Below are 14,533 nucleotides of genomic sequence, written 5' to 3' on the forward strand. Positions count from 1 at the left end.
AGACATTAGAAGCTAATTAGCAGGTGGTCATTTCTATCAGACATTAGTAGCTAATTAGCAGGTGGTCATTTCTATCAGACATTAGTAGCTAATTAGCAAGTGGTCATTTCTATTAGACAGTAGCTAATTCGCAGTTGGTCATTTCTATCAGACATTAGTAGCTAATTAGCAGGTGGTCATTAGGATCAGGCAGTAGCTAATTAGCAGGTGGTCATTAGGATAAGACATTAGTAGCTCATCAGCAGGTAGTCATTAGGATCAGACAGTAGTAGCTAATCATCAGGTGGACATTTCTATCAGAAATTAGTAGCTAATTAGCAGGTGGACATTTCTATCAGACATTAGTAGCTCATCAGCAGGTAGTCATTAGGATCAGACAGTAGTAACTAATCATCAGGTGGACATTTCTATCAGACATTAGTAGCTAATTAGCAGGTGGTCATTAGGATCAGACATTAGTATCTAATTAGCAGGTGGTCATTTCTATTAGACATTAGTAGCTAATTAGCAGGTGGTCATTAGGATCAGACATTGGTAGCTCATTAGCAGGTGGTCATTTCTATTAGACATTAGTAGCTAATTAGCAGGTGGTCATTAGTATAAGACAGTAGCTAATTAGCAGGTGGTCATTTCTATTAGACAGTAGCTAATCAGCAAGTGGTCATTTCTATTAGACATTAGTAGCTAATTAGCAGGTGGTCATTAGTATAAGACAGTAGCTAATTAGCAGGTGGTCATTTCTATTAGACAGTAGCTAATTAACAGGTGGTCATTTCTATTAGACATTCGTAGCTAATTAGCAGGTGGTCATTTCTATCAGACAGTAGCTAATCAGCAGGTGGTCATTTCTATTAGACATTAGTAGCTAATTAGCAGGTGGTCAATATGATGAGACATTAGTAGCTAATTAGCAGGTGGTCATTTCTATCAGACATTAGTAGCTAATTAGCAGGTGGTCAATATGATGAGACATAAGGGGTCACAGTCAATTTATTGTCACTAATATTATGAAGGGGTTACGGGATGTGCAGTGGAGGTTTATTGGGGTTGCCCTTCCTTATGTTGGGATCTTGGCCAGCAGTTTGTGTCTGATATTTCCTTCACTCTCTGCATTTAACAGGAAAATCTTTACGTGTTTGGTAAATAAAGTGTTAACCTACTTGATCACTTCTGGTTTTGATTTTAGAGTAGGTTGTATATATAATAATATTTAGATTACTTTATCCCTCATATCTCTGGCACGTTCTATTTGACACCAGTTCTGCTAACCATATGGCCTTGGTAGTGTAAGAGAGATGGCTTCATGCGTAGGTATCTCCATAACAATGCCTGTGGTTTTATGGTGCAACAAGACATTACTGGAACCAGGAGAATCCTCATCATATAATGTCATACATTATTATTTCACTATGGACTCTGCCATATAAAACTAGACACTAATAACATAGAGATGTAGAATATTATATAATCTCTATATAGTAGAAACAAAATGCAGTGACACAATCATTAACAGTGGAACACAGCATACAGTGCAGTGACACATTCATTAGCAGTGGAACACAGTATACAGTGCAGTGACACATTCATTAGCAGTGGAACACAGCATACAGTGCAGTGACACATTCATTAACAGTGGAACACAGCATACAGTGCAGTGACACATTCATTAGCAGTGGAACACAGCATACAGTGCAGTGACACATTCATTAACAGTGGAACACAGTATACAGTGCAGGGACACATTCATTAACAGTGGAACACAGCATACAGTGCAGTGACACATTCATTAGCAGTGGGACACAGTATACAGTGCTGTGACACATTCATTAGCAGTGGAACACAGTATACAGTGCAGTGACACATTCATTAACAGTGGAACACAGCATACAGTGCAGTGACACATTCATTAACAGTGGAACACAATATACAGTGCAGTGTACACATTCATTAGCAGTGAAACACAGCATACAGTGCAGTGACACATGCATTAGCAGTGGAACACAGTATACAGTGCAGTGACACATTCATTAAAAGTGGAACATAATATACAGTGCAGTGACACATTCATTAATAGTGGAACACAGCATACAGTGCAGTGACACATTCATTAACAGTGGAACACAGTATACAGTGCAGTGACACATTCATTAACAGTGGAACACAGTATACAGTGCAGTGACACATTCATTAACAGTGGAACACAGTATACAGTACAGTGACACATTCATTAACAGTGAAACACAGCATACAGTGCAGTGACACATTCATTAACAGTGGAACACAGTATACAGTGCAGTGACACATTCATTAACAGTGGAACACAGCATACAGTGCAGTGACACATTCATTAACAGTGCAACACAGTATACAGTGCAGTGTACACATTCATTAACAGTGGAACACAGTATTACAGTGCAGTGACACATTCATTAACAGTGGAACACAGCATACAGTGCAGTGACACATTCATTAACAGTGGAACACAGCATACAGTGCAGTGACACATTAATTAACAGTGGAACACAATATACAGTGCAGTGTACACATTCAATAACAGTGGAACACAGTATTACAGTGCAGTGACACATTCATTAGCAGTGGGACACAGTATACAGTGCAGTGTACACATTCATTAACAATGGAACACAGCATACAGTGCAGTGTACACATTCATTAACAGTGGAACACAGCATACAGTGCAGTGACACATTCATTAACAGTGGAACACAATATACAGTGCAGTGACACATTCATTAACAGTGGAACACAGCATACAGTGCAGTGTACACATTCATTAACAGTGGAACACAGCATACAGTGCAGTGACACATTCATTAACAGTGGAACACAATATACAGTGCAGTGTACACATTCATTAACAGTGGAACACAGCATACAGTGCAGTGACACATTCATTAACAGTGGAACACAATATACAGTGCAGTGTACACCTTCATTAACAGTGGAACACAGCATACAGTGCAGTGACACATTCATTAAAAGTGGAACATAATATACAGTGCAGTGACACATTCATTAACAGTGGAACACAGCATACAGTGCAGTGACACATTCATTAACAGTGAAACACAATATACAGTGCAGTGTACACCTTCATTAACAGTGGAACACAATATACAGTGCAGTGTACACTTGATTAGAAATTCAAAATACTATGTAAAAGAACAACTTACCTCACTGACCGCAGTGGGCCACCGAGCATATCCAGCTGTGAGTTGATAATCTGACACCCTATGAATGCAGAAGAAAAATAAGTATATTTCCTCAGCAATGCATACACCTACCTACATAATGTTACACCCCCTACACACAGGCACATGTACACCTACCTACATAATGTTACACCCCCTACACACAGGTACATGTACACCTACCTACATAATGTTAGACCCCCTACACACAGGCACATGTACACCTACCTACATAATGTTACACCCCCTACACACAGGTACATGTACACCTACCTACATAATGTTACACCCCCTACACACAGGTACATGTACACCTACCTACATAATGTTACACCCCCTACACACAGGCACATGTACACCTACCTACATAATGTTACACCCCCTACACACAGGCACATGTACACCTACCTACATAATGTTACACCCCCTACACACAGGCACATGTACACCTACCTACATAATGTTACACCCCCTACACACAGGCACATGTACACCTACCTACATAATGTTACACCCCCTACACACAGGTACATGTACACCTACCTACATAATGTTACACCCCCTACACACAGGTACATGTACACCTACCTACATAATGTTACACCCCCTACACACAGGTACATGTACACCTACCTACATAATGTTACACACCCTACACACAGGTACATGTACACCTACCTACATAATGTTACACACCCTACACACAGGTACATGTACACCTACCTACATAATGTTACACCCCCTACACACAGGCACATGTACACCTACCTACATAATGTTACACCCCCTACACACAGGCACATGTACACCTACCTACATAATGTTACACCCCCTACACACAGGCACATGTACACCTACCTACATAATGTTACACCCCCTACACACAGGCACATGTACACCTACCTACATAATGTTACACCCCCTACACACAGGTACATGTACACCTACCTACATAATGTTACACCCCCTACACACAGGTACATGTACACCTACCTACATAATGTTACACCCCCTACACACAGGCACATGTACACCTACCTACATAATGTTACACCCCCTACACACAGGTACATGTACACCTACCTACATAATGTTACACCCCCTACACACAGGCACATGTACACCTACCTACATAATGTTACACCCCCTACACACAGGCACATGTACACCTACCTACATAATGTTACACCCCCTACACACAGGCACATGTACACCTACCTACATAATGTTACACCCCCTACACACAGGTACATGTACACCTACCTACATAATGTTACACCCCCTACACACAGGTACATGTACACATACCTACATAATGTTACACCCCCTACACACAGGTACATGTACACCTACCTACATAATGTTACACCCCCTACACACAGGTACATGTACACCTACCTACATAATGTTACACCCCCTACACACAGGTACATGTACACCTACCTACATAATGTTACACCCCCTACACACAGGCACATGTACACCTACCTACATAATGTTACACCCCCTACACACAGGTACATGTACACCTACCTACATAATGTTACACCCCCTACACACAGGTACATGTACACCTACCTACATAATGTTACACCCCCTACACACAGGTACATGTACACCTACCTACATAATGTTACACCCCCTACACACAGGTACATGTACACCTACCTACTTAATGTTACACCCCCTACACACAGGTACATGTACACCTACCTACATAATGTTACACCCCCTACACACAGGTACATGTACACCTACCTACATAATGTTACACCCCCTACACACAGGTACATGTACACCTACCTACATAATGTTACACACCCTACACACAGGTACATGTACACCTACCTACATAATGTTACACACCCTACACACAGGTACATGTACACCTACCTACATAATGTTACACCCCCTACACACAGGCACATGTACACCTACCTACATAATGTTACACCCCCTACACACAGGCACATGTACACCTACCTACATAATGTTACACCCCCTACACACAGGCATATGTACACCTACCTACATAATGTTACACCCCCTACACACAGGTACATGTACACCTACCTACATAATGTTACACCCCCTACACACAGGTACATGTACACCTACCTACATAATGTTACACCCCCTACACACAGGTACATGTACACCTACCTACATAATGTTACACCCCCCTACACACAGGCATATGTACACCTACCTACATAATGTTACACCCCCTACACACAGGCACATGCACACCTACCTACATAATGTTACACCCCCTACACACAGGCACTTGTACACATACCTACATAATGTTACACCCCCTACACACAGGCACTTGTACACATACCTACATAATGTTACACCCCCTACACACAGGCATATGTACACCTACCTACATAATGTTACACCCCCTACACACAGGCATATGTACACATACCTACATAATGTTACACGCCCTACACACAGGCACATGTACACCTACCTACATAATGTTACACCCCCTACACAAAGGCATATGTACACCTACCTACATAATGTTACACCCCCTACACACAGGCACATGTACACCTACCTACATAATGTTACACACCCTACACACAGGCACATGTACACCTACCTACATAATGTTACACCCCCTACACACAGGCACATGTACACCTACCTACATAATGTTACACCCCCTACACACAGGCACATGTACACATACCTACATAATGTTACACACCCTACACACAGGCACATGTACACCTACCTACATAATGTTACACCCCCTACACACAGGCATATGTACACCTACCTACATAATGTTACACCCCCTACACACAGGCACATGTACACCTACCTACATAATGTTACACCCCCTACACACAGGCACATGTACACCTACCTACATAATGTTACACCCCCTACACACAGGCACATGTACACCTACCTACATAATGTTACACCCCCTACACACAGGCACATGTACACCTACCTACATAATGTTACACCCCCTACACACAGGCACATGTACACCTACCTACATAATGTTACACCCCCTACACACAGTCATATGTACACCTACCTACATAATGTTACACCCCCTACACACAGGCACATGTACACCTACCTACATAATGTTACACCCCCTACACACAGGTACATGTACACCTACCTACATAATGTTACACCCCCTACACACAAGCATATGTACACCTACCTACATAATGTTACACCCCCTACACACAGGCACATGTACACCTACCTACATAATGTTACACCCCCTACACACAGGCATATGTACACATACCTACATAATGTTACACACCCTACACACAGGCATATGTACACCTACCTACATAATATTACACCCCCTACACACAGGCACATGTACACCTACCTACATAATGTTACACCCCCTACACACAGGCACATGTACACCTACCTACATAATGTTACACCCCCTACACACAGGCATATGTACACCTACCTACATAATGTTACACCCCCTACACACAGGCACATGTACACATACCTACATAATGTTACACACCCTACACACAGGCATATGTACACCTACCTACATAATGTTACACCCCCTACACACAGGCACATGTACACCTACCTACATAATGTTACACCCCCTACACACAGGCATATGTACACATACCTACATAATGTTACACACCCTACACACAGGCATATGTACACCTACCTACATAATGTTACACCCCCTACACACAGGCACATGTACACCTACCTACATAATGTTACACCCCCTGCACACAGGCATATGTACACCTACCTACATAATGTTACACCCCTACACACAGGCACATGTACACCTACCTACATAATGTTACACCCCCTACACACAGGCATATGTACACCTACCTACATAATGTTACACCCCCTACACACAGGCATATGCACACCTACCTACATAATGTTACACCCCCTACACACAGGCACATGTAAACTGTTACGGTACCAACAGGATACCAAGGGTTAATACCAGATGAACAATGTCCTGAATAGGGAATCAGCAATTCACAACCCAGCCATTTACCCCCCTCAAACATGAGACCAGGCTCCACATGGAAGGTAAAAACAGAATGTACTTTATTAAGGGCCATATGCCCAGTATTTATGCAGGTCTGACCCCAGATGGGGGGTTGAAAGAATATTGTACATTAGATAGAGGGACAACGCCCTTTGACAGGCCACAATAGAATTACATTACTTAAGCAGATAACAAGTTAAACACAAGACACACTTGATCCTTTCTTATCACTGGGGCGTCTGCTCTCTAGATGTGATTGAACAATGGGAATGTTTATCACTTAAACTTAATTATAGCTGATGCCAGCAAACCTGTCTTTAGAAAATAGCTTCTTAAAGCTGAACAAAGTTAACTCTTTCAGTTCTGACCGAAGGGTCTGTCACATATCTCCCCCCTTGTGGAACACTCCGGCAGACCCGGCTTGACCCTTTGGCGGGTCAACCTGGGGATGACCGGACTAGGAGGTGGTAGGCATGTCAGTTTACCGGGACAATCCATCTGTATTCCCGTTATGAGAGAGAATTCCTGCCCGTAAAAATAAGGGTTCAACTTCTTCAGTGCCCAGCCTAGGGCTAAACAGTCCTTCAAAATCTCATCAGCTTCTTTACGAGTTTTTTTGTACCTGCTCTTTATAGGTATCCACAATCCCTTCATACTGACAGAGGGTGCCCTTGAGTTGCTGCACCTCACTATGAGCCAGCATCAGCTTCTCTTCCAGTGTCGCTAAGTTTGTCTTTAAGGTTTCATGTTCCACTCTCAAGCTGGTGTTTTCTGCAGTCTGTCGGTGCAGCTTGTCTAGCAGAGATTCACGTTCTAAACATGCTTTTTCCTCTGCACTCCTCTTCTCTCCCGCTAGCACTGTTACATGATTATTTAACGTGACCATTTCATCCTCTACTTGACTCTTCTCCTTCATCAGCGCATTGTAACGGGACTTCCACGTATCAATAGCGGATAGAGATTTACTGAGCTCAGCGTCCTGGGGCTTAGCAGCAGGTGGGTCAGTCTCTGCTGCACGGATCTGGGCACGGGTAGTCACAGGGTTAACATCAGCGGGACCCATGGGAGCATAGGCAGAAACAAGGGGGGCCAAGTTATTTCCAAGGAGAACATCAGCTGGTAAGTCCTTCATGACCCCCACATTCACAGGTCTAGCGCCCACTTCCCAATCCAAATGTACCCTGGCAACAGGTAGGTGGAACACAGCGCCCCCTGCTACCCTCACAGCCACAGTGTCTCCAGTGTGCTGTTTCTCAGACACCAAGTTCCTTTGAAGCAAGGTCATGGTAGCACCAGTATCCCGCAGACCACTGACCTCCTTCCTATTCACTTTAACCAGTTGCCGGTTATTCCGGTGGGCAGCTTGCACAAGGTTTGCCTCATGTAGGATGCCCCAGCATTCTTGCGCCTCTACGTAGCGGGCCGCAGGCTGAGGATTACGTGGGATTCTCCAGGACTGTGCTTGGTTCGCTGCGTTTAGGGGACACTCTGGTCGTTTGTGCCCTAGTTGCTACATCCAAAGCACCGAATAGGTTGTGAGTAGCCCCGCGAATTGAACCGGGCTCTCACACAGGCACATGTACACCTACCTACATAATGTTACCCCCCTACACACAGGCATATGCACACCTACCTACATAATGTGGGAGCTACTCTATGTCTATACCCCAATGAATTCTTGGTGTGAAGATATAGAATTATTAGTACGGTACATAGATGACCTTCTTTTTATAATCAAAAAACCACTTGATGATGTCAGCCGCTCTGGAATCAATCCGGGATGTAACCCAACTGCTAGCGTGAATTGAAAGCACACGCTAGCACACTGAGAAATATCCAGGACGTGACCCACTCAGGAAGCAGATTAGAAGATAACAAAAATGAATATTGTTCCAGAATGCAGGAAAGCCACAAAGGATAAAACGTCCCTTTAAGTAGTACAAAGAACAAAAAGGAAATGCTCTTACTTTGAAGCTTCTGAAAAAGGTCCTCTTTAGCAGGCTTGTAAAACAAAGGAAAAGTTCTCTTTTGCAGCTTGTAAAAGTATAATGTCCCTTTAAGCAGGTTTATAACAAACAGAAAGGCAAAGTTCTCTTTTGCAGCTTGTAAAAGTAAATGTCCCTTTTAAGCAGGTGTATAACAAACAGAAAGGCAAAGTTCTCTTTTGCAGCTTGTAAAAGTATAATGTCCCTTTAAGCAGGTTTATAACAAACAGAAAGGCAAAGTTCTCTTTTGCAGCTTGTAAAAGTAAAATGTCCCTTTAAGCAGGTCTTGTTTAACAAAGAATAGGTTTAAAGGTAAAGGCCAAAGCAAGGTCAGGCAGGCAGAAGTCGGCATCCAAATATCAGCAAAAGGTATAGGCAAAAGACAGGGTCAGGCAAGCAGAAGTCGGCATCCAAGTGTCAGCAAAAGGGTAATAGCTACAGGCAAGGTCAGGCAGGCAGAAGTCAATGTCCAAATATCAGCAAGTAGGGATTAGGCAAGAGGCTTGGTCAGGCAGGCAGAAGTCGGTACACAGAAGAATAAAACTGATATGGTACTCACAATCCAGGGAAACAAACAAACGGGCCCAGATTCAGATCTCCCGCCGAGATTTAAAGGGCAGGAGCGTAACCGTCATCAGAGGGGTGTGAGAGAAAGCGTCATGTTGCTAAGCAACATGACGTCAGAGACACAGAGGAGTTCCGGGAGCCGCGGCGACACGGCGATGAACGGAAGCGCTCATGACAGCACCCCCTCCTCAAGGGCCCCTCCGGGGGACAGGACCAGGTCTATCAGGATGAGTCTTGTGGAAGGTCTTGACCAATATTGGAGCATTTACTTGATGAGCAGGTTCCCAAGAACGTTCCGTGACTGGATAACCCTTCCAATGAATGAGATAATACAATTTCTTGCCCCGCAATTTGGAATCTAGAATATGGCTGATCTCAAACTCAGGATGTCCATGCACCAATAACGGTGGAGGTTTAGAAAAAGGCTTAGAATACCTGTTAATCATCACAGGTTTTAAAAGAGAAACATGGAATACCGGATGGACTTTGAGAGACTTGGGTAAAGCTACCCGATAAGCAGTGGAACATACCTGACCCAGTATTCGGAAAGGACCCACATATCGTGGTCCCAATTTGTTAGAAGGTTGTTTCAGGCGAAGAAATCGAGAGGAAATCCAAACTTTATCACCAGGGCGATATTTGGGAGCCTTTTTCCGTCGAAGATCCGAAAAGAACTTGTAACGTCTAGAAGTTACAGAAAGAATACGATGTATCTTCTGCCAATGTCGAGTTAATCTTCGGGCTGTAAGATCAGAAGCAGGATTCACTGTGGAGGAAGTATGCAAAGGGAACGTCCTAGGCTGATATCCGTAAGCTGCATGAAAAGGAGAAGTCTGAAGGGAGGAATTGTACCGGGCATTATGGGCCAATTCAGCCAAAGGAAGGTAAGAAGTCCAGTTAGAATGATAATGATCCACATAATGTCTAAGATATGTTTCAAGACACTGGTTTACTCTTTCAGTCTGACCATTCGATTGTGGGTGGTGAGAAGTAGAGAGAGATATAGTAGTACCAAAATGTTTACAAAGTGACCTCCAAAATCGAGAAACGAATTGTACCCCTCTATCTGAAACAATATCAAGAGGAAATCCATGGATTCTTACAATATGTAGAATAAAAAGTTCAGAGAGTCTTTTGGCAGATGGTAATCCTGGCAAGGGTACAAAATGAGCCGTCTTAGTGAACCTGTCGACCACCACCCAGATAGTATTGTTCCCAGTGGACAAGGGAAGATCGGTAATAAAGTCCATGGATACATGAGTCCAAGGCTGGTGAGGTATAGGCAATGGTTGGAGTAATCCTGAAGGAAGTTGGCGTGGAGTTTTGTTCATGGCACATTGTGTGCATACTGAGACGTAATCCTTCACATCTTGAGAGAGTGTAGGCCACCAGACATGTTGTTTGAGGTTTCGAGTGGTAATACTGATGCCAGGATGTCCAGAAAGGGGACTATCATGAGCCCAAAATAAAATCTTGGAACGAAGGCGTTCAGGAACAAAGAGTAAACCATTGGGAGGTTTACAGGACAAAGGAAGACGCTCTTGAGCGGACTGTAATTCTTGTAACCAAGAAGTTGTTAACTGGGCAATGACTTCATGAGGTTGGAGAATGGTACCAGACTCAGGAACTGGGGTATCTTGAAATTGTCTGGAAAGTGCGTCTGCTTTAATATTTTTTGAACCAGGTATGTAAGACAAATTATAGTGAAACCGAGAGAAGAATAAGGACCAGCGTGCTTGCCTGGAATTTAGTCGTTTGGCTGTTTGGAGATACAGAAGGTTCTTATGATCAGTAAGTATAGTAAATGGCAAAGAAGTACCTTCCAGCCAATGTCTCCATTCATCCAATGCCATCTTGATGGCAAGCAACTCTTTATTCCCTACGTCATAGTTAAATTCAGAAGGAGTGAATTTTTTAGAGAAAAAAGCAACAGGATGAATCCTTCCAGTCTCTGGTATTCGTTGAGACAGAACCGCTCCAGCAGCAACAGAGGAAGCATCCACCTCCAGAATAAATTGAAACTCAGGATTTGGATGACGAAGGATAGGAGCTGAGGAAAAAGCTTCTTTGAGAGATTCAAAAGCTTCTATAGCCTCAGACGGCCATACTTTACAGTTTTGTCCTTTTCTTGTGAGAGAAGTAAGAGGAGAAGTAATAGTAGCAAAATTCTTGATGAACTTTCTGTAATAATTGGCGAAGCCTAGGAAACGTTGTAAAGCCTTCAAAGAATCAGGTCTAGGCCAATCCAAAATGGCAGAAAGTTTAGTAGGGTCCATTTCGAATCCAGATGCCGATATTACATAACCCAGAAAGGGTATGATTTTTTGATGGAAAGAACATTTCTCCAGTTTAGCAAACAGATGGAATTCTCTTAGACGTTGAAGTACTTTCTTGACGTGGTGCACATGATCTTGGTGGTTCTGAGAAAAAATTAAGATGTCGTCCAGGTATATGATAACAAAAATATTCAAAAAATCACGAAAGATCTCATTTACAAAATGCTGGAAAACCGCCGGAGCATTGCATAGCCCAAAGGGCATGACCAAATATTCATAATGCCCAAATCGAGTGTTAAAGGCAGTCTTCCACTCATCTCCTTTGCGTATACGGATCAAGTTGTATGCACCACGTAGGTCGAGTTTGGTGAAAATGGTGGCTCCCTGAAGATAAGTAAAAAGTTCAGGAATAAGGGGCAGAGGATAACTGTTCTTGATGGTAATCTGATTCAATCCACGATAATCAATACAGGGTCTTAATCCGCCATCCTTTTTTCCCACAAAAAAGAAACCAGCCCCTACAGGGGAAGAGGAGGGTCGAATAAATCCTCTAGCCAGATTGTCTTTTATATATTCTTCCAGAGCCATGTTTTCTGGTTTAGAAAGTGGATATGTTTTGCCTCGAGGATAGGCAGCCCCAGGAAGGAGGTCAATGGGACAATCAAAAGGGCGATGAGGAGGAAGACGTTCCGCTTCTTTTTTGGAGAAGACATCCACAAAGTCATGGTAATGCATAGGTAAGGATTCCGGAGTTTCAACTGTGAGAGCAATAGTGAGTGGTAACTTAGTAATCTCTTGAAGACATTTAGTCTGGCATGTAGATCCCCAGGAAGTGAGTTCACCGAAAGTCCAAGAAAAAATGGGATTGTGAATCTGGAGCCAGGGTAATCCCAAGATAATGGGAAATTGCGGAGTGGGAATGACATCGAAACAAATTGTCTCAGAATGAAGTATTCCTACGGTGAGGATTAAGGGTTGAGTAGAAAACTGAATGTATCCAGAACCCAAAGGATCTCCACTGACCGTAGAGACTGAAATGGAATACTCCTTCTTTAGTAAGGGTATAGAATGAGTAGAAACAAATGTAGAGTCAATGAACACACCTCCAGCACCAGAATCAATTAGGGCTTGGGTATAGATCTTCTTTTGTCCAATTAGAAGAGTTACTGGAACAAAGAGTTTCTTGTATAGGGAATGACCACTATTTTGGCTTAACTCAGTTCCCTGGACTAGAGTTAAGCCCTGGCTTTTACTGGCCTAGTAGGACAATCCCTTAATAAATGTCCTTTAAGGCCACAGTACAGACATAAGCCAAGAGTCCGTCTTCTTAAGCGTTCAGTCTCAGTTAATTTTATACTTCCTACTTCCATGGGTTCAGCCTGATCAGTAGTAGGAGAGGCTGGAGTGACTGGACTAGAAAAACGAGGAGCTAAACGAAAAGGAGTTCGAGTGGCAGTCCTCTGTGTTCTATCCTTTTCTTGTTGGCGTTCACGAAACCTGGCGTCGAGACAGATACAGAGATTTATTAAGGCTTCTAAGGACTCTGGAAGTTCACGATACACCAATTCATCCTTGAGACGCTCAGAAAGTCCTTTACGGAAAGCGGCTCTGAGTGCTCCCTGATTCCAAGTGGTTTCAGAGGCAAGGGTGCGGAACTCAATTGCATATTGAGAGACTGGTTGATTTCCTTGACGTAAATCCAGGAGAGTTGCTTCAGCAGCGGATGACCTTCCAGGTTTATCGAATACGTTTGAGAATGTAGATAGAAATGTATCAACATCCAACAGTATAGGATCATTCTTTTCTAGCAAAGGTGACACCCAAGCCAAGGCTTTTCCTTTCATTAAGGAAATAAGAAACGTGATTCTAGAAGAGGCAGTAGCAAAGAGAGTAGGGCTATTTCGGAAATGAAGACGGCATTGATTCAAAAAGCCTCTACATTCTTCAGGATTCCCATCATATTTATCCGGAAGAGGAATCCTGGGACTTAGTTGTACCTGAGACTGATTGTTAGGAATCGGAGGAGGTAATGCCTCAATCGGATTTGGATTGGGATTAGGATTGGGAGGTGCGGGTAGCAACCAAATTTTGTAATAGAGCAGTAATTTGATCAAGTTTAGTGTCCAGAGACTGCAAGTGAGTGGCATGAGAACCCAAGAGCTGTCCCTGGTGAGCCACGGCCATAGATAATTCAGTGGGGTCCATTTTTATGGCCCGTTTGTAATGTCAGCCGCTCTGGAATCAATCCGGGATGTAACCCAACTGCTAGCGTGAATTGAAAGCACACGCTAGCACACTGAGAAATATCCAGGACGTGACCCACTCAGGAAGCAGATTAGAAGATAACAAAAATGAATATTGTTCCAGAATGCAGGAAAGCCACAAAGGATAAAACGTCCCTTTAAGTAGTACAAAGAACAAAAAGGAAATGCTCTTACTTTGAAGCTTCTG

General features: G+C 43.1%; 1 protein-coding gene across 1 annotated transcript in view; it reads right to left on the minus strand.

The window, feature by feature from the left end:
* The window catches only part of LOC128640611 (amiloride-sensitive sodium channel subunit alpha-like), a 449,879-nt gene that overhangs the window by 61,483 nt on the left and 373,863 nt on the right, over positions 1–14,533 (minus strand). Inside the window, exon 9 of the mRNA XM_053693080.1 lies at positions 3,195–3,252. Coding sequence (XP_053549055.1) covers positions 3,195–3,252 — 58 coding nt within the window. The remainder of the gene's footprint in view (positions 1–3,194; positions 3,253–14,533) is intronic.

This window comes from Bombina bombina, chromosome 9 (genome assembly GCF_027579735.1).
Source record: "Bombina bombina isolate aBomBom1 chromosome 9, aBomBom1.pri, whole genome shotgun sequence".
Lineage (NCBI taxonomy): Eukaryota > Metazoa > Chordata > Amphibia > Anura > Bombinatoridae > Bombina > Bombina bombina.